Source organism: Pomacea canaliculata, linkage group LG12 (assembly GCF_003073045.1).
Source record: "Pomacea canaliculata isolate SZHN2017 linkage group LG12, ASM307304v1, whole genome shotgun sequence".
Taxonomy (NCBI): domain Eukaryota; kingdom Metazoa; phylum Mollusca; class Gastropoda; order Architaenioglossa; family Ampullariidae; genus Pomacea; species Pomacea canaliculata.
Window position 1 is genome coordinate 3070435 of NC_037601.1, and position 20953 is coordinate 3091387.

General features: G+C 42.7%; 2 protein-coding genes across 2 annotated transcripts in view; one reads left to right on the forward strand and one right to left on the reverse strand.

Moving 5' to 3' along the window:
• LOC112576936 (ATP-dependent RNA helicase DDX1-like) overlaps window positions 1-20953 on the forward strand; it is a 174946-nt gene that overhangs the window by 74350 nt on the left and 79643 nt on the right. The gene's annotated exons all lie outside the window — the stretch shown is intronic.
• On the reverse strand, window positions 13384-17049 carry LOC112576937 (cysteinyl leukotriene receptor 1-like). Its single transcript, XM_025259818.1, is given in 2 exon segments — window positions 13384-16123; window positions 16126-17049. Coding segments are annotated over 2 exon segments (1308 nt in total). The 5' UTR covers window positions 16586-17049; the 3' UTR covers window positions 13384-15275.

The following is a 20953-nucleotide window of genomic DNA, read 5'->3' on the forward strand; positions in this document are numbered from 1 at the left end:
ATGGACGCAAAAAGCAAATTATTCTTTGTTTGATTGTAACATAACATTGTTTCCTTATTTCCGGAAGTATGCAGGACTAAAACCTGAAGAAGAAATGGCACGTGCACAGAACAAGACGACAAGCAAGAGAATGATAGCAGCCATAAAACATTCATAAAAATAAGGAAACAACTGGATTTCGCGCGCTTTACATTTGATGTTGCAGAATTACAGTTCACTGGCAACAGTGTTACAAGATTTAAAAGTTTACCTATTAGCAACGTGGAGGCATTAAGAGCTCATGTTAGGTAACGAAGATTACTGGTGATAAAATGCAGAAACTGTCTACTTTACTTACACGAGATTAACCGAGGTGCTGATGTGAATGGCTGTTTCATGATGGCGTGTCGCGAAGGAATAATGACACCATTATGAGTCATGCAGTGCGAGTCGATAAAATTACAGCTGAAGCTTTTCTACAGGAATACGGGTGGCACGACTTGAGGCTTTCCTGTCACACGAGGTGACCTACACTACCATTCCCTCCTTGGGTCGAGTCCGCCCGCAGCTTCACATATGTCACAGCCATCCCCGTGCCTTAAAACTGTCTCCTAAAAATCAGTAAAGCTAGGATTCGACCCCTGCCTGATTTCAGCAGTCCTACCAGATAATAAGCAAGAAAACAGGATCAGCACTGACCTTCGAAACTAACTCATCACGCTTTAGTGTTGGGGCGAGTAGCGATGGTGGTAAGCCGCCAATCTCAATCAGACATTAGTTTCACGGTGCGGAGCGTGTGCGAGGCGCCACCTATTGATCAGCTCCAGCGTCCCGCTCTTTACCTGACCGGACGCCACGGAAGCAGGCAGCAGGGGGCCGCAGACGACTTTCTCCCCGACTTCAGATTACGAGCAGTCGTCTTGTTAACCCAGTAATAGTTCTCTTGGTGTCTTCTGGCCCTTGTTGCTTCCAGCAGATCACAGCTTTAGTTTAGAAAATGGACAGGGAGGAAGGGACAAAGGAAAGCCAATAAGGTGGGCTGCAAGGGTTGAGGTTGAATATGCTTAGTTGTGGCATTTGGAAGTCTAGGGAATAGAAAAACAAGTACGTTCAGTGCTTTTTGGCTGAGTTTGGTTGAAATGCTGATTTCTTTCAGATCCATCTCTAGGTTTTCACCTGGATTTCAGATGGACGCGTCATGTAAAGGACATCACAAAATACCTCCAGCTAGGGCTTGGAGTTAATGATTCTCCATATCCATTTCTGCCTTATTATTTTCTTTGTTACATTCCTCTGATCTAGAATGGACACGTCACCGTACATGTATCTACATTTTTTGATATTTCAATGCTTGGCGTGCCAGATAAAAAGTAGAATGTTTACTTCTTTGTTCAGGCTGGTAATTTTTTTGAGAAGCCACTAGTATACGCGATGTCTGTAAAATAGTCATCTTCTCCGCTAAAGCAATTATTGTTCGGTTTGACAACTCTTGTAGTGAGTACTACTTACGAAAATCACCCTGTGTCACGTAAATAATTCTCAGTACCCTCTGTTAATACAACAGGTTAGGACTTCTGGTATCTGGACCTCATTATTCAGTAACAGGTGGACATTTGAGCACTCGCGGAACTATGGGGTCACTTTTGTTTGTTTTTGTGATCTCATTGAGGATTTGCTGTGTTGTACCTTCTGTGCAGTATACAAGGATGTACCATGTACTCTTTTCAGTCATCTTGGGCATGCTCACAAAGAGACAGTTTGCTCTTGACCACTGATGAGATCTGTCAGCCTGTTGTTCAAAACTAAATTTGTAGTCTTTTGTTGAGGTAGGCAGGTTGAGTAAGATACTCAGGTTTGTACTTTATGCCAATCGAGAAATGGAATGAGTGAGACAATGGAATGGTAGGGTGGAGAGAGTAAATAACCGCAGGAAAAAGAAAAATGTCATCGAGGAGCAGGCATGGACACATGGCTAAGTGGCAACTAAAGGCCATCTAGGTTTCTATGCAACGGAATATCTTGACATTGTTAAATGCAGACCACATGACTTCTGCTGCTATAGTTTTCGCATTTATTGGGGTTTTTTCTCTCTAATTTTTAGTCTTTCGTAAGATTTCTTCGGTAATACTAAATGATTAATGAGAAGCCATATAAGGAGTAGGTGTTAGATGTCAGATTGTGTTAAGACGGTCTTTTCGCCTTTCTGATTTCTTTGGACTTCCTGGTTGGCAAGGATGCCAGTAGCTCCTATCTTTAGTTTAAAGATCTAGAGCGATAACACACACACACACACACACACAATAATACTACTTCTGATGTACCTAAATTGGTTTAAAATATCAGGATGAAGTTTTTAGTAAGTAGATGCCATGACTGTGTCCTTCGCCATTAGACCGCTTTGCTGCTGCTGACGTGGACAACAATCGCCATTTCTGTTCTCCACCCTAAGCGTGGATGAGTTGTAATAATGTGTTGCCAGCTCCACCTGACGTCTGCAATCATCCTTCTGTTGTTTGTAACTGTGCCGGCGTCAGGTCACTGAACCCATTGCAGGTGTGTCCGACATCTGTGTGGCTCCCTGTGAGACTTGCACCGGTATACTTTGGAATAAACTTTTGTCCTTTAGTCATTAGAACTTGTGTCCTCTTGAATGGTGGAGAACTGTCCTTGTTGTAACTGACATTCTCTCGTCCTTGTTTTCTTTTTTTTTCCTTTGGTGTGCTCTTACAGTGTTGTGTTTTTGTCTATTTGCATTTTAACAACTTTGTATTCATTGTGCTGGTTTTCTCTCTTTTACCGCTTCTTTTACGATCATTAAAAAATTAAGGATTCATTGGCTGAGTGATGTTTCCAGGGAAGTTTGGCGAAGTCTTTTCTGTCTTTTCTGACAGGGCAGTTTTCTCCTTTAACAAAAAATGGTTTAACGTGAAGCTATTTGTCTTTTCTCTTGATCGTGTCACCATGCTGCTTTTTTAAAACGGTAAAAAATGCTTTTCCCCATAAATAAAGTCTTAATATATTTATAATCGCCTCAGGGAAGCAGACAGCTAAATATTGTTGAAGTGTTGATTTTCAAATCCTCCTTTTAACAGATTTTATTAGTTTTATTATCTTCATCACCGCTTTGATTTCTTGAGGATTCATATTGGCATAAATGTCAATTACTGAACAATCATTGTAATTTTTTTTCATTTTTAAAGGCTCTTAAACTTCACTGATCATTCAGTTTCTCCGCTTTTCTACAGACAATTCAGCTTCACATTTCTTTTTCATATAATTTTTGTTACACATTTAAAATTTTTATTAATGCCAAATAAAGCAAACAAAGTTTTAAGAGGAATTATCATCTGTATAAAATCTGTTTGGGTAAGTTCTGTTCAGGGTTAGCAAAACTTGACCAGGAATTGACCTGAGTGAAATGTCGGTCTCCATCACCAGTCAGACTTATTAGTGGCTTGCGTGTCTAAAGTCCGTGATGTTTAAGTGTTACATGAGCGCCAAGTAAAACTAGCTGTACATCTTTTTTTCAGAGAATTTATAGCGAGATAAGAAAGTTTCCAGAAGGTTGAGTGATGAGAGCTCCACTGAATAACTGACTTGTTCCCAGATGCCTTCTCCTTATCTCTGTACTGTTCAGACTACATTCGCATTTGTCTTACAAGAAGTTGGAGGGAGAAGTAAAAACAGACAGAAGCAAGTAACAGACTGACCACCAGTATTGCTGCAAGACACTGTTATCAGCATTTCATCTTAATTTCACATCTTACCGTGGCACAGAGCCTCGTCATCCATCTAAGGAAGCGAGGCGGTCGTCTGGGCGACAAACCCCTTCCCCAGTCTAACACGAATGTTCAGTTGATTCTCTCGTGCAGTCCTTGGCCTGCAAGTTCGATGTGACCATGTCATCAAGTTTATTGTGATCCTTATCCTGAGCTGAATTCTAATCGCTCGCCTAGGCTTATGTCACGCGCCGTGCCTAGCTCTTCGAATCGTTTTGTTTTTGGGGCTTTTATGTTTTTGTTTTTGTTTTTGTTTTTTTTGTTTTTTTGTTTTTTGTGTTTTGTTTTGTTTTATTTGTTTTGTTTTTTTGCTGCCTTTTCCCTCTAGTTGTGGTGCTTATTTCTAACTTGAACTACCGGAACCAAAAGCAGTCCGAAATACAGTCTTTAATTATAATCGTAGGTGTTTTGACCAATAGGAAATGAGCTGAAGGCGAGTAAACCTTGAACGCACGTGAAGAACACTTTAATTTTCAGTGTCAACATTTCCAGTGTTTTCGGCATGGATTACTACTGGCAGCTTTCGTATGACCTGGTGCTGGTGCTGGTGCATTGACTGGCTCTTCGTGTCTACAGTATCGAGTTCACCTACTCTTGCACCTGCACATCACATGACTTGTGTCGTGACCTATAGCTGACGTTTAAGGCTGTCTTTAGGCAACACCTAAATAGTTGTCTGATTTTAGTTACTACTCTTTCCATTTCCTTCGATTATAGAGAAAACAATTTTATTTACTTTTGGCGTGTATCTTGTTTAGGGGAGTCTTCTATATCTTTTATACATATTTTATTTTCGTTTGCTTTTCCTTGCACGTTCTAATGAAAACCGTTATCATTGAAGTGTTTGTTTTTGGCTTGTGGTTAGCTCCTGGGTTTATTTCAGCCCTCTTCTTCAAACCATTTCAAGAAACGAATGAGGTACAGTAGCCATTTCGTACCCGATTCTTTTTGTTGCTTTTGATGCCCTGGAGTCGGCTTGACAATCACATCAAAGAAGTCTCGCTTCTACAGAGCTGCAGTTCTTAAAGCCGGTTAACAAAAGAAGACATTAAGAACAGTAAGGTGACCTTTTCCACACATCCATTAGATAGCTGAGTTACTGGTGCGTGGGTGGTTTTATGGCACGGAGTTCAACTCTTGTGATTGTTTTTGTGATTGTTTTTGTTTTTGTGATTGTGTGAGTTACGTAACTCGTACTGGGTGCCATTGTAGTTAAGGCCAGCGCCGAGCATCGGATTAGGCTTAGGTACGGTGTATAGGATACTTTTGGATTTGCATCTGATAGTTTTCGAGACATTTTGAAACTTTTGTCTATCTACAGCTTTTTAAAGATATAAAAACGTGTGGTTAGAGCACTGGCAGCCGAACTCGGTTACTCGCCAGTTCGATACCCTTCTGGCGCAAATGACTGTTCTCCTGTCAACCCAGATGTCAGTGGTGGACATCTCATTCCAAAATATATTGGGAAAGGCAATGCAGCGAAGGACAGGAGATGTGTACCGCTGGCACACACACACACATAATCGAACCTGGCCTGTAGGAAAGTGTGGTGTCTAACATCTCACTACCCAACTAGGTTAGGGAAGTACCTGTTATTCAGAGATAATGCTTACGATTTGCAGGTTATATACGATTTACAGGTGTATACGACGCAATTCACAACAGTAGAGAAGGACATGAGGACAGGACAGCATGTCTTAGCAGAGAAAACTTAATTCTGATGTCTCGCCTGCTCTGGAGTCTGCTGAGGATGTTATTGGACAGCCAGCTTTGACATTTATCATCAGTCCCATACGTCAGTCCATTCAATTACTATCGTCTAGTGTTATTTCTTACTGATGAAAGAAAAAAAAAAGAGAAGGCTGAAGATAGTGAAGACGCAGAAAAAATGACAGATGGATGAGGGAAGGAGGTCGAGGAAGCCGAGTTGCTGTCCTTACTTTGTTAGATTTAACTTTGTCGCCATTTCCTATCTAGCCGCTCACAATGCTTTCTTAAGGGATGCCAGTACCCAATGAGATTAAAGAATATTTTCATCGGATTTGGTAAAAAGACACCAGTACAAATTTCTCCCCCCTCTTAAAAAAGTATCTTTTTTCTAATTGTCTGTGTGGACAGGAAGTAAATTTTGTTGTAGTTTTGTTAGGTAGCCTTTTGAAGTCTTTCACTTTTTGTCTGATGTGTGGATTTTTTTCCGCCAGTATTTTCTGCTCCTAGCATTTCTGTTACAATTTTAAATGTCAGTCTTGTGCAAACGTCCTGGTTTGACCCAAAGAGACTGAACTGATCACAGGAAGCACAATTCCCGTGGCTGTGACATCAGCCCATTCATTTTTTGATTGGTTTCTGATTAAGCCTACACTTGGAAGTTATCGCAAGTCACACAACACTAGTATTCTGAATGAACCGCCACTGCACATTAAAAGACCGAGACCGCCGGTCGCTCCACTCTCTCGCGATTAACGGTTTTTTTTTTTTAGAAGCCATTAGCGATATACAGCTTGCCCAGAGATGTTGCCGACACACGAGCGGCATACAAGCGATGGGTGAACTGGTGCTGCGCCAACTGCTGTGAGACGACTGAGGTTTGAAGGTATTCGCAAAGCAGTGTTTAGGATGATTAAAACACTTTTGTCCTGGCAGCTACGCTTGCAACTGGAGATGTCGACTGTGTCTTTTAATGTCATGGTTGCGACTAGAATATGCATACCTCCCTGCATTAGTTCCACCTACATTTGAGTCCCTGCTATAGCTCCTGACACTAGCCTTTTAAATATGTTTTCGTACAGGGCTGTGGAAAATTAACGATTTTTAATTAGGTCTTGTGCTGTTGCGAAAATCACAGATGAACTGTGATAATTTTGAACTGTGCATCACATAAAGGTTTTGGTTTATTCATCGATGTTTAGTGTTCACAAAGGTCTATGTTCACAGCGAAATAAAACCAAGAAGATAATTTTGAGGAGAATTTTCTGCACTGAAGCACATCAGGCAAATATGCATATTTATCTTCACGAGCGACCTTTCTTTTCCGAGCCACCTCTTCTGCTTCATAAATCCGTGTGCATCTTGAGCTGCCATCTGCGAGGAACCCGACACAGCTTTGTACAAAGCATGAAGCTAGGAGCAAAGTTTATTGGGCCCTCTGTCTGTAGCGATCCCAGTTAAGTGCCAAACATTATGCGGCTGGAGAATGTCATTACGAGACACAGGAGCGTTTTGAAGTGTAAAAATCTGATGGGGCTTGGTCACCGGGCATGAAAAGCGGGTACGGAAAGATGAAGCTCTAGAAGAAGTACCTAAGAGGCACTGATCAGGGAAGAAATCGAATTGGGTCGTTACAGCGAAGAGGTGGCGAAGGAGCCATGTAGTCATCATCTGCTGCCATGGCCGTGGTGTCTGCTGGGACGCAGGATGTATAGAGGACTGGTGCAGTCGCTGTCAGTCACTACGGATGTGGGTAAATGACTGCCTGTCATACATTGCAGCCTGATCTTCTTCTAAAGCTCTCGTAATAATTGAATCACACTCCCACGGCTTTCATATTTTCAGACGACATTTTTTCTGGAATAAAAAGTTTATAACTTGTTTACAAAGTTGGATCAGTGCTATTTTCAAATCATTTTTAAAATATTGCTGTAAAGCATTGCAGAAATCTTTGAAAGATTATCCGAGAACGCGTTTAATTCAAAAACTCCTATAATCAGCAGTTATTACGTCTCGGGTTTATTTTTTTAATGATGGTAAAAAACAAGAGGGGAGCGTGCTGGAGGTGTCATTTAAAAGAATTAAGCGGGATTCAACACGTCGGTCACATAGTGATGTTGAACACGCAGTCTTGTCGATACTTTGGCACTTCGTGATTCTTTCAAATTATCGATATTCTTGGAAATTATCGACTGAAGATGAAGACCTGATTAAGGTGGCAAAGACATCCTGTTCGTGACAGTTGTGAATTGCTGGGTTCTGTCCCTTGCTTTGCGCCAGGCTGTTTGTAGTGGAAAAGGTGAGGCATGTACCTTCGCATGTATTTGTTTACACACACACACCCGCAACAAATGCACCTTACTTGTCAACCGAGGACATTGTATCAGAAATACGGAATAAATCAACATCAGGTATTGAAATGAATTGTTCTTGTTTCTACCGAAGTCTTATGAATGAAAGCATCGTGAAGAATAATTTGACTTCTAGATGGACTAAATATGTTGCATTAAAACAAAACAAACAAAAGCCATATGCAGAAAAAAGTATATTTAGTTGATTCTCATTTATCAATGGCTAGCATTTTGATGCTTTCATTACTAATTTCTAAATTTCAAACTTTGCTCTTCGTCCTGTTTCTCTTGAGAACTTGAGCATCCTGTTTAACTCGTAAAAAAATTGACAAACTTTGTTCATCCAACACCCCGATCCTCCACCTCTCCTTTGTGTATCATTATACCTTTATGGTGGTTCTGAAAAACTAGAGACACTTTGGTTCGGGTAAAACATAGTGACGAAAATCAGGGAACAGATATTCTTGCGCCACAGCCCAGTATGCAACGTCTGCTTGGTTGACAACATTGATCTGGGGGCAGCTACAACGAACTGCAAGACTTTATCACGTGACAGACAGCGGGAATGCATATGTAATGGAGACCAGTGTGGACAAGGGCCTAGTCATGGTTACGACCTATGTTACAGCAAAGCACAAATCTACATGATCGGATTGCAGCTCCAAGACTGGAAATTCTCTGTACTCCGCCCACACCATATCCAAAACTGATAGCTGAACTGCGGAAATCCGTATCGGGATTGCATCGGCGACAGCAACAAAAGCCTGGATGAACAGGATTTGGTGCTGCATTGGCGCCGAGAGGTTTGCAAGTACACGTACCTCATACTCCCCATTCTTCTGGTCAGAAAAAATGGTATTTGAGGCCAGTTCTGTGTCTTACTTAGAACATTCAACAGAGGAATCTGTACGAAGCACGGTCGAAGAACCCCTCCTGGCATTTGTGAAACAAGGCATGCTGGTCTGATGTGGCTAGCTCGGCACGGCACAGTGTGTAAGACCATATGTCATGGCACCTTGGGAAGTGGTCGACACCGAGGCTAACAAAGGAATGGACTGTGGCCGTTCCATGCAGGGCTTACTACAACTCATGGGAACCCACGTGGCGAGCCTTGTCAGCCTGTCTGCTCAGTTCCAATGGGTAGCTGGCGCCGTTAAAGGTTAAGGACGGTTAAACTGTGAAAGGTACTACTACTACTAACAATAGGTGGAGAATACCGAAAAACGCTGGCTGTAGGAAACGTGTGGTCTCTTACAGTTCACACCAAATGTGCTAAAAATAAAACAAATGTTTAGGGGAAGACACCCTCTTGTTTTGTTTTTCCAAACCCTGTTGAGTCCCCCTCCTCCAACGATTAATACCGGCGAGCCAGCATGGCTGGTCGTCAGCTGGTATCGTTCACAAGATAAATGCGTATATACTCATGTGGAGTATATACTCTCTAGATAATACGATTCGTTTCAGGCTTATAGGTGTTTCCTTTAAAAATGCTTAGATTAAGAAGCAGATAAAATAAACATACTTTGCAGTCTAACATGATTCAGGCAGGGAAGCCAGACAGCATGTTAAGCAGACATTTCTTAGGTGAGGTCAGTGACATGGAACACGTACTCGTTTGTGCGGGTGACGGGACTCAAAGCCACTCATGTTGATGTCGCCGTCAGTTTTAAAGTAAAAAACAGTTGTAAAGAATGTGATTGCTCCTGATCTGAAATAGAAAGCAGCATTTTTTTTGGTCTGGCTGAGGAGAGCAGACGCTTCAGAGCACGTGACTAAAGGAAGAACCGTCACTTTGGCGCCTTTCCATCTGCACCGCATACGAAAGGTGCGTTGTCTTCAAAGCCTGAAGATAGATGATCCCTAGTGACACCTATATTCATTATATAATAATCAAAACTCTAGTAACATATTAGAAGGGATTGTGAGAAAATGATTGTCTAGAAAGGAGTACTCTCACTGTTTTATTACTTGATACCGTATTGGAATATCAGGGTTTCTTGCGAGTCTCCTAAGCGACCTGGAGGATTTCGTTATCATCAACTGCACGTAACTAGAGCACAGGGGCAGAGATGTGTATTTGTATTTAACTGGCTCGCTGCTTGCGGGCTTAGGGCAAGGACTCTTGTCTGTCTGGTTGATTATCTGAGTGTGTCACAGCTTGAGCGATTCCGCAAAACATACTGTAAATCACTCTGCATAATCACAAAGTAAGAAAATATTTCTTTGCGAGATTGAGTTGCTGGATGACAGAAGTGCTGGAAGTATTTGAAATATTGATTCCCGATGCTAAATTTGTTAATGCTGGTCCGTTCCCGCGGTCCTCCGCTAGAGCTGCCGTCTTCCTCTCTTTGAAAGGCGGGAAAGACGAGAAGGATGGTTGCGGTAGTGTTGCGGTGTGCAGCAGCTGGCTGAGAGGACGAGTGTGTGGAGAATGGAAGTAATCAAGTGAACTCGCAACGCGCGTCTCACATGTTTTTGCCATGCTTTGAGGAATGAAAAACAATGTGGGTTAAAAGTCATTAGTGTAATTTGTCTTTTCACTCATTTTGACAGTTCAGTAGTGTGCTAGCGGGGTGTGCAGTTTAATTATGTGTTAGCAGTGTGTTCAGTGTAATAATTTGTTAGCATTTTTTCCATGTTTAATAATACGCTAGTGGTGTGTTTATTTTACCTTGTCACTTTTATCTGCACGGACCTTTTTGACATCTGGCCGTCTTATGAGGTCGACAATTGGTACGTTAGACATAACCGACAACTTTAGATGTATGACACATATTGTCGTACTGTACTTTTCTTAGTTCCTGTGCAATGTTCCTGTCAGTGGACCCTAAATTTTAGAAGTTCTTGAGCAAATGAGCACTTTTGCTTAAGTGTACACCTGAGGCCGTCGTTATTCTAATAAGAAACTCCCAGCAGCGAGCTACACCGCTTATATTGTATTTATTGCAATTTAGCTAACTCACCCTGGAGCCTTTTGTCTGTGATGTTGAACTCTTTCTGCATGGTAATGTCTGGATATTTGTAGGCGTGTATCTCATGAACATTGCGGGTATTCACCCGGATTAGGCTAAATAGTGTCTCGCACTCTTTAAAAATCCTGCACCCAACTAGACCTATAAAGGTCTTCCGGTCAAGCCTTTCTTGTTTGTATTCATACACTTCTGTATAATTATCTTGGTGTCACATGCACAGGGGTTGTGCTCTGGGCTGCCTTGTCAACCACTCTGTGGATGTCACCTTCTGCTTGACTTCCAGAAAGTCGACACCCGTTGACGATGAAGTGAGGCTGCCTAGAGGTAGCCGTCGCTTTCATCAATTATTGATTCCAGATTCTCTTCCAGCAAATACTGCACATTGGCATAATGCAAGAAATCGGAAGCTCTAAGGGCGAGATAGCATTGTTTGTTCAGACAAAACGCAGGAATATGAAGACATTTCCATTTTGGCAGATCCTCCGGCAAGGCCAGTATTTCAAGGTAAAAAATCAGTTAGTGTCAATACAATACAGCCAGCATGGAAGCAAAGCCGGGTAGAGCACAAAGTGCATCCACTATAGAAGGATGTCATCACCTAAAATGCACTATAAATAAACTTACTTTCTGATTCATGTCCTTTCAAGAGTCAGCTTCATGTGATTATAATAGCTTTTTACTGTATCATGCTTAGTGACCCTTACATCTTCAGGCTATGCTTTAGTTCTCGGTATTTCAGAAATGTGTTTCATAGGTCAGACAAACGAAATTAAACCTTGGAAGTCGGCATATTTTATGTGAAACATTCCAGAAATGTAGTAACTGCTTTTGGGCTGCTACCGGAATTAATTTATTAGTCTGATTGTGTAAAACATTTTATATGCTATTGTAACTTTGTGAACAATCTTTGTTTCCCTTTTGGCTTGAACTCCATTACAGAGATCAAATTTACAGTGTACAGGAACTCTTTAGCTTTTGCTGCTAAAAAACTTCCCCCGTCTATCACCACACATGGATGGGAGAGAGGGAACTGCCACAGATGTTATGTATACTTCCGATCAGGCTGGAAATATACTGACAGATAAGTGTGGCGCGTAGAGAGAGCATCAGTCACATACTGTAACATCTGCTTGTCCTTCCTAACTCAAAGGGAGAAGTAAGAAGTGGAATTCTTCCAAGACGACCTATTTCCGCAGGGAACAGATAGCTTTCTTAGATATTCAATTAACCACCAAAACATAGTTTTGTTGCTGTGTTGTCCTAAAAAGAATAATACAGATCACGATTTGAGGATGACAATAATAATTTTTTAATCTTTCATCTTACTCAATATTTCAAGTGCCTCTTTTCTTAAACGTAGATGTTTTAATTTGGGGTCTGATTTATTATTCCATCTTAAATCGAAGTATTTGGTTTTCGATAAAATTGTTTTCAGACTGAGATTTCAAAATTTAAGAGCAGAATTGTTCCGCAAATTTTAAAAGTAGAAACTTATGAGCCGGGAGAGTGGAAAATGTAGCTAGCAGGTCGTACAAAGTAATTTGGGGAAAACATGTGCACCCTCTCTCTCCTCTCCTGGCTTCTTCATTCGTATACCACACATCACACATTACACTACTCAATAAGAACACTTCACAATCTGTTTGGTTAGCTTTGGAAGCCCAAGGTTGTTTTTGATTCTTGGTCAGTGGTTAGAATCTTTCTTTGTGAAAGGGTACCCACTCTTTCATTTCATTGTTCACAAGAACTGAACTACCATCAGTTTAACTCAGCTGAATGACAGAATCTTACCTTTCACAGCAGACACAGAAACGATGGATGAGACAAAAAGACGACTAGTGCTTATGGTTCCACTATGAATGAGGAAGGAGGGAGGAATATTCAGTTTATTTATTGTCGCCTGTAGTGTGGGTTCCCCAAGCAGGACTCCACTAAAGGTAGTTCTGGCAACTGAGACCTGTCTTACTCCACTAGAAATCTCAAGTTTTGCTCGATGAATATGCGTGTCTGGTTTCTTGCACTTTTAAACACTTGTTTTTCTCATCAATCGCAGATTATTTATTTCAATTAGATTACTGATACATTGACCGTGTAGCACGTGTTGATTTATTTATATTTTTCTAAATCATCAAAGGTCGTATCAAGTGGCACAAACAGCATCTGTCGAGGTTGTCGGCCTTTGTAACTGTCCTTATGTGTCTGAATATACAAAACCGGTATGCACTTGCGAGAAATGAATTATTCAATCATCCCCGAGCTCTCTTTCTAAACAAGATTTCTAGGCCCGTGGGATTTCAAGTTTGCTTAGTCGGTTTTATACCAGAGGAAGCCAGGATTCTAACTTTTTAATAGCCTGTGGGGAGGTAACCCAGTTATGTGCCAACAGGTGATGTATCATCCATGATGTGTGTCAGATAAACGACAGCTACATTCTTTCTTACATTATTTTCGGAGACAACCTGCTTCTCTTGCTGACCATTACCCATTTTCCTGCTAAATCCGGCTTTTAACGCATACACCGGTCTACGACACCGGGCTGGCTGGCTGGCTGGCTATCTAACACGCACGCACAGACATACAGGCACGCACACCTCAGCTATATCATATACTTTTATTTGTAGGCATTTCAAAAGGAAGTAATTAAACACCAGAAGACACAAATGTAGAGATTATCACACAGTGGGTCAGGTGACATAGGCAAGTGCCTGGAATGTGTCAAACTGGAATCCATTAGCATAACAACAAAAAACATTGCCTTGTCTTTATCGAATCAGCACATTTTACGAGGAAAGCCAACGTTCACACGTTACAGTGGATGCATCAAACCGTTTCTTTGCTAACATGGCGGGAGTTTTGGGGAGCATTATAAGATTAAAGCAACTGCTTTTTTTGGTCTTGTGCGAGAATTGCAGAAGAATGCTTGACATGTAAGAGTATAATAGTAGAAGTCGTCCTCAGAGTGTAGGTGTACATCCAAAGCAATAGTGCACAAGCGTTAACGTGAAATGTAGGGAAGTCATTGAAGTGTCGTGAGAAGTGAGAAGACAGATGAAAAGCTTCTCTCCAGAAAGAAGGATAAAAAAGGAAAAAGAAGCCAGAAATTGCTCATCAGACATTGCTCATTAGACAATCGCGTTTTTAGTTATCCTTCCCCCTACTCTAGCCTTCAGCGCAAGGCGGCTGAGTCGAGGATTGTGTGGACACGAAAACATTGTCTCTGGGCACTAGTATTTATTGGACAGGGAGTGAAAAGGGAGGATTACCGACAGTTAAATGTAGTCTGAATACTTTTAGTCTCATTCTGTTGTAAAACCTGTGAAAGATGACGATTAAAAATGTTTTAAAGCTGAACTATAAGCTAAGACTAGGTATCCGGCTCTTTCAAAAGATGTTGTATGTAAGTATATCGTGTCCTATATGAAATGTCAACCCTAAGCGTACTCACTGTATGGTGACAGGCACTTTAACTGTTACTCGATCGGACTGCCCTGCTACATACTGTTTTGTCGCATTGGTCGTAATAGTAGTGGTAGTAGTGTATTGAGAGAGAGAAGTACAAAGAAAGATGTTTGCTGGTCGTTGGTGTTTTACACCAAGTCAGCAACTAATGTTTTCACGGCGAGCTAGTTAGGCGCTGTGGACAGGTGCCACACACAGTGGCAAAATCTGACTCCGCGACAGTCGTTCGTCCCACGCGCCTCCCTGCTGCACCACCTGAGTGAGCGAACTTTACACCGAGTAGCCCAGATGCCCGTTTCAAGGAGTCGTGGAATAAAAATTGGGTAGGAATATGCCCAAATATGAGTTCGAATTAAAAACAATAAACATAGGAAAGTAAAAAAAAATTTTTTTTTCACTTTGGATTGTGAATAGCATAGCGGTAAGGTCGAGGTTCAGCTAATGTGTCAAGTGTCTGCTAACATCGTAAACAAATAAAATACAGAAATGTAAATAAGAGAGATATAGGAGGCCAGATAAATAATAAAAATGTAAAGCATCAACAGTCTTATATATGCGTGATCTGGGAAACATTAGAAAACGAGTTGGGGCAAGTAAATACAATACCTTGAACCAGCAGTCGTAGATCAGCAATATTCTTTGAGCAATCAGTCTTGAATTGTTTTAAGACGACATACCGTTCACGAGACAAAGAATCAGTTTGAGCTTACAGAGAGCAGCCCCGAGTCTACTCCCTTCACTACCACATCCCGCACTATCGTAAATGTAAAGTGTGCTCCATGCCTTTAATACAAAGGCACATATGACGAACATGGTAAAGCAGACAATATGTTCAATAACAGTTGGACACTGCATTTATTTCACGTTATGTCTGGTCATTGCGGATCACAGCCGAAAGGCTTTGTACCAAAGTTGTTATATAGAGCTTTAGAACTGGTACTTCTCTGCTGAAAGCTTTGCCCGCCCCCAGAAATGAGAGTGCAGTCCGAAGAATAGTCTTCGTACATGAAGAGATTGGCACAGGTATACTACACACTAGACGTGACATCAGTACTGTTACACGCCTGATACTCAATGTGGTTTCTCGAGGAGCTGGCGTTGTTACACGGCTGTGCTCGTCCACCATCGTCTTCATTGTCATTACCATTAGCAGCGGCACTGTCAGTAGACATGTTGCACATCTCGTACACTTTCGGCCTTCTTTTGAGGTGGATGGCACTGGCCAGCGAATACAGCTCCTGCCGGAAGGCCCGCGAGAAGATCATCAGTATCGTGCCCAGCAAGGTCTGGTTCACGGAAGACAGTATTTCCGTGATTTTTTTAGTGAGTTCTATTTCCGCGATGCGGTCAATGGAGAGCCACGATGCCGGGAAATGGATGTCGATGACGTTGACGATGGTGGCAGGAACAGCCAGCAGGAAGAAACAGGAAGAAATGACGAGGGTGGTGATGGCAAAGTCGTCAGTTGTCGTCCCTACTTGCTGAGAGCGGCGCTGGCGATGGCGTTTGAGACAGAGGGAGATGGACAGGACGATGTTGATGAAGAGCATCATAGTGAGCGGCAGGTAGGAGTAGATGGAAGCCGACCACCAGGGCCAGATGAGGGTGTGCAGGTCCTGCTGCTCGAAGCTGACGAAACAGCCTTGCGGTTGCAGCTCGTAGGTCCACATGGCGTGAATGCTGACGACGACTAGACCGATCAGCACGATGATGACGATGGTCTTGGCGGCAAACACTGTGCAGTAGCTGGCCGCCTTGCGGGAGTAGCACAGGTAGATGAAGCGGTCGATGGCGAGCACCACCACGAACCAGATGCCGCAGTAGATAATGACGTTGGAGACAAACGTCCACAGGCGACAGCCCCAGTCAGTGATGCCCCGATGTACTGCTTTTCCAGTACGAAGCAGATCCAGGCCGTGCCAAGGATTAGGTCCAGCACGAGGAGGTTGGCCACGGCGTAGGCGGCCATGTAAAAGCACACGGAGTGCTGGCGCAGGTTCTTTCGGCGAAGGACGACGAGGGCCAGCAGGTTGGAGAAGTTACCGAAGACGACGATAACGGGCGTTGCGTAGCGCAGCAGCTCATCCTTCATCCTGAAGCTGGGGTGGGTCAGCAGCAGCTCGTAGAAGTGCAGCCCAGTGCCGTCTGTCGCACCGCTCTTGTTGCCCGCGAGATCGTCCACGCCGGTGACCTCGTTGTAGGAGGCACCGAAGCCAGGCCAGGACTGAGTCTCCGGCAGCGAGCCTGGCGAGAAGTAAACGTCGCGGGGTAGAGAGTTAATGACCGTGGAGGTTGTAGGCGTCCTCGTGATGTTCACTGGCAACGCCTCCATCACCATATTAGCATGTCCTACTCACGCCCACTCCTGTCTGTCACAGGCGCGCTGCGCTTGCTACAAGGTCTGCTGTCAGATCGAAACACCGAGAGGGCGGAGTCTTTTACCGCCCTTTTCAGCAGCACATTTCTCCCACTCGTGCTCGCACACACGCAAGAACATATGCATATATAGGCTGGAGTACGAGCTCACGAACACGGTAGTCGTGGGAAGGAAAGGGGGAGGGGAAGATTCTTTGCGAAAATGTTGTTAGGAGATAGTGGCAAAACACTTTGCTCACCACAAGTTTTAGGTTGTTTAAAACCTATGAAAATTTGTCGATGATGCACTTCTTAAATATTGAAGATTAATTATTTTTTATAGTTTGTTTTCTAACCCGTAGGATAATGGCTGGTTATGCATCGTGTAGTTTTTTTATATTATTATTATTGAGATACGGACTTTCAAAGAGCGAATTTAGGGGACGCAACCGAGCGCTTCTCATTGTCAGCGAAGTTATTTTGGTCTGTCAGAGTTTCATAGCCATCAGACGCAGATGCTGCTGCTGCTGCTGCTGCTAGAAGAAGCTGCTGTAGTGGATGTCGTGGAAGCGTGAGGCCAGCTGTCTGGTGCGGCGGGATGCGGTACCGGCGCCAGCGCCTGCAGCTACTAGACATTGATCGTGTGGCGACACCACGCCAGCTTGAGGTGATGTCGCCGCCGGGATGCCGCACACTGCGATGTGGATGCGATACTGCTTCCTACATCCGTCTTCACGGGTGCCTTTGTATGGCCTCGCGCAATAACAGGCAGCGCGCGCTCCCACCATAGACTATTACAAATGTTCTTTGCCAATGTGCGGTTTGCCGCAGATGAGGGAAGTAAATGTAGACACGTGCTTACTGTCCGTGCTTACGATTCCTTAAAGATCCGCAAGCTCATAATACATAACCTCAAAATACTTCAGTAGAGTCGGTGCACTTTACTAAATACTACTTCAGCTGAGTCGTATTATTTCTGTCACATTAAAATAAAATGAATACAAATAAACTTGCATCCATTTCTCTTGAACAGCAGTTTCCACAAAACCACACTGTCATTGATTGACAAATTTGTACTATATTACTCACTTGAGGGTTGAAACACTAAAATTGTTCATGATAGTTGTGGCTTATTTATTTTTCATCTGTTTCGAAGCAAGAAAGTGCAAGTATTGTTAACTATGATAGATTTCCACTCAGACGTGTGGTGTGCGACTAACAATTTAACGAGAAGAACAGAGCGACTGGAACACCCTTCACCAGACAACGATTTGTCAGCCAAAGGATAACTGCTTCCGTCCCATTTTTGGAATAGACACGTACTCGACAAAGACCACTTCGTCTTAGCTGGTAATGCTTGGTGAATAGTCCTTTAATCTCATCCGTCCCTCAGCTGTCGTCGTTAAAGAGATATTCCCGAGCGAGGTTGATGTACCGTACAGACTGATGTAAATTTGGTAACAGTCCCTTTCTTAAACGTCTGTGGCCAGCTGACCCTTTTTAATGGGTCTCTTCTCTTCCGATGACTCTATGATAAACCCAATTTTAGTTGTCCTTTGCTATGTGCCATATGCAGACTGTCTCTTATACAGTCTTTATACGGGGATCTTACAAATGGTCGAGAACACTTTTTTAAATCATGAGTTTCATGAGATAATAATCTGTTTCGCGTGGAAACCTAACAGCAAAAATCAAAGACTGGAATTTAGTGAAAGTCTCGGTTTGGTTGCATAAATATTATATCCTCTCCAAATAGCAGTCGAATCCATTGAAAATGTTACTTTGAAAATTCATTAATACCGATAATGAAAGCTAGACCGTGCGTGTACTTTCCACAGTGCTTGCAAGATATGCCACGACTGTCAGGAGCTCAGCAGACCAACACCCAAATCATAGGAACATCATTACAGTGGCAAAGAAGCGGTTTGCTGCCTTAGGAAGCTTGTATGTAGGGAAAAGAAGCCGAGTTTTATTTCATTAAAAAATTGCAGTGATCAGTTTAAATAATTACTAAAACATTTGAAGACGGCGTTACAGACACAGTTACAGCCGCGGTCTTTGTTGTTTAGTGTACACTAGGACATTTTAGAAACAGTTGTAGATTCCACAGCAACCACCAGTTCTCTTTAAGACCATCAGAACAGAAGCGCACCTGCAACAGAAAGCAGACGACACATGAAGAACAAGCGTTACGACATAGAAGCATCTGCGATGTATGAACTAAATCCTCATTGCGTAAATAATTTTTCAGACTTTTATAAAAGATAATATTTTGTGTCAACCCTGCGTTTTTAGAGTCTCCAACAGGCTCGCTGTTTGCTGTTGCTCCAGTTGACCACCATCACCTTCTGGTCTTCCCTGGCCGCCTTTGTATTAATGTTATGTAAACTGTAATAGGCGTTAGCCTACACAGATCTTTTAACCACACTCATATTATCAGATGTGTTTTAGGCATGCTGTTACAGGGTGGTCTTAGTTTTTTTCTTCAATTACATCTTAGAGAATGTGTGTTTAACAGGCGTTCTTAAAACTTAAGTCCAGACACCTCATGCAGGGATGCGTGAAACACAAATATCGGTAACTGTCATTTTGTTTTTGTCGCCTGTAACATTTTGATCACTAGCGGAAAGAAAGAGTAGTTTAATTAAAGAGACACTTGATCTTCAACGTTGACGATATGAAAATTTCGTCTCCTTGACTGATTGCTTAAGTATCTACTTCCATCTTCCTTCATTCCCAGGAGAATAAGCCTAACAATATCATTGACATCGACGTTGTCGAGGTAATCCGCGTTGATTTGTCCTAAGAAATTTTTTTTAGTACATGACCTGTCATACCCGTTTCCTCCCTACCTGAAGTGCAAAGGTTCATGGAGTGTAAGTGGAAAGTATTTCAAGCCAGAAGACAGTTTTCCGGTGAGGATCCGCTGAAGGATCTCTCAACGTGTGGATGTAATTCTGGTTATCTTTCGTCTTAATTAGCCTTCCCTGTGATATGTCCATTGCACGTTTGTTAGTAATGATTTCAATGGGAGGTGACTGAGGGATGTCGGCAACTCGTCTTCCAAGTTTGTCATCTCCTCCATCATCGTCACAGCTGATTACAGACCAGCTCCCAGACTCGCACCAAGTTCGTGCAGACGCATCCTGTTATGAAGAGCAAATCACCTGCGCAGCGCATTATGGGCAGTAACAGGAACAAGAAGAACACAAAAAACTGACCTCGTGGTTTCTCGTGCACTAAAGAGGTGAAAAGTCAGGACAGGAAAGGTGAGAGGTGAAGAATGTGAGTAAGGAGAGAAAAACTGCTCTTGGGCTTTTACATCAGCAGCTCTAGCTGCATGGCATTGTGCATTCTTTTTTAGCTCACACCAGATACACCAGAAGTAACACCAACTTTTCTACCAGGAAAAAGACAAGCAGTAAATAAACAAACAAGAAATCAATGTTAATCACCACCACCACACCACAGCGTGGCAGGGTAAGTGCGCGAGACGCTGGTATACGCGTTTACACAAATCAAACTGTAGCATTTACAGCAAACTTTAAATATATTTCATGTCTCCAAGCCAGGAGATTGGAAGACAGAGATACGTGAAGAGTATGTCGGATGTGGAAGGTTTGAAAAATCCATAAAATTACAGTGAGAAATTTGAGGCACCACGTGCAGCACAGTGTGTAGCCCGAGGAAACGGCCAAAGCCGGCTAGTGTTCTCTCGCTGTTAATGGAAAATCTTCAATATCCGGTGAGGCGTTTTGTTTGCACGTGCTGCCTGTCTTCACTCTCTCCGCCTCCCCCGGCCCTCGCCCCGTGTGACGTAGTCGTTAGTGTCGGTGTAGGTACTGAGTAGGCCTCGTGCGGTTGTCGTCGATCATTGGCTGTGTTACCAGCCGAATAGTAAAAATGTGTGAAATCATGCGCAACTTTTATTTTTCTGCTCCCTGCGACTCGAGGGGAGCTGCTGGGCCGCTCGGGATATCATGGTATTAGATGTTAACAGATTAGGTTGCTTCTGTCAGGCCTGCATTTTCCCCTCACAAGATGGAGTGACACCCGTGAATTTCAAGCTAAGTGCTGCTCTTGTGACATGGTGCACGCGGCGTGTGTCCATAATCGGATTTGCTCTTCCTGTCTTGTCCAAACATTAACAACTTGTAGGCACGTGAGTGACATGTTAGCCCGTAAAAAATCATTGTGAACGCGTCAACAAATGTCGAGTGTCAAGCGACATTAAATTTGATTTAAAAATTAAAAAAAAATTAAAAAACTGCCTAGCAACCTGTAAAATACACTCTAAAAACAAATATTTCCAAGGAAATTGCACCCCTTGTTGGTTCTATGGAACCGGATG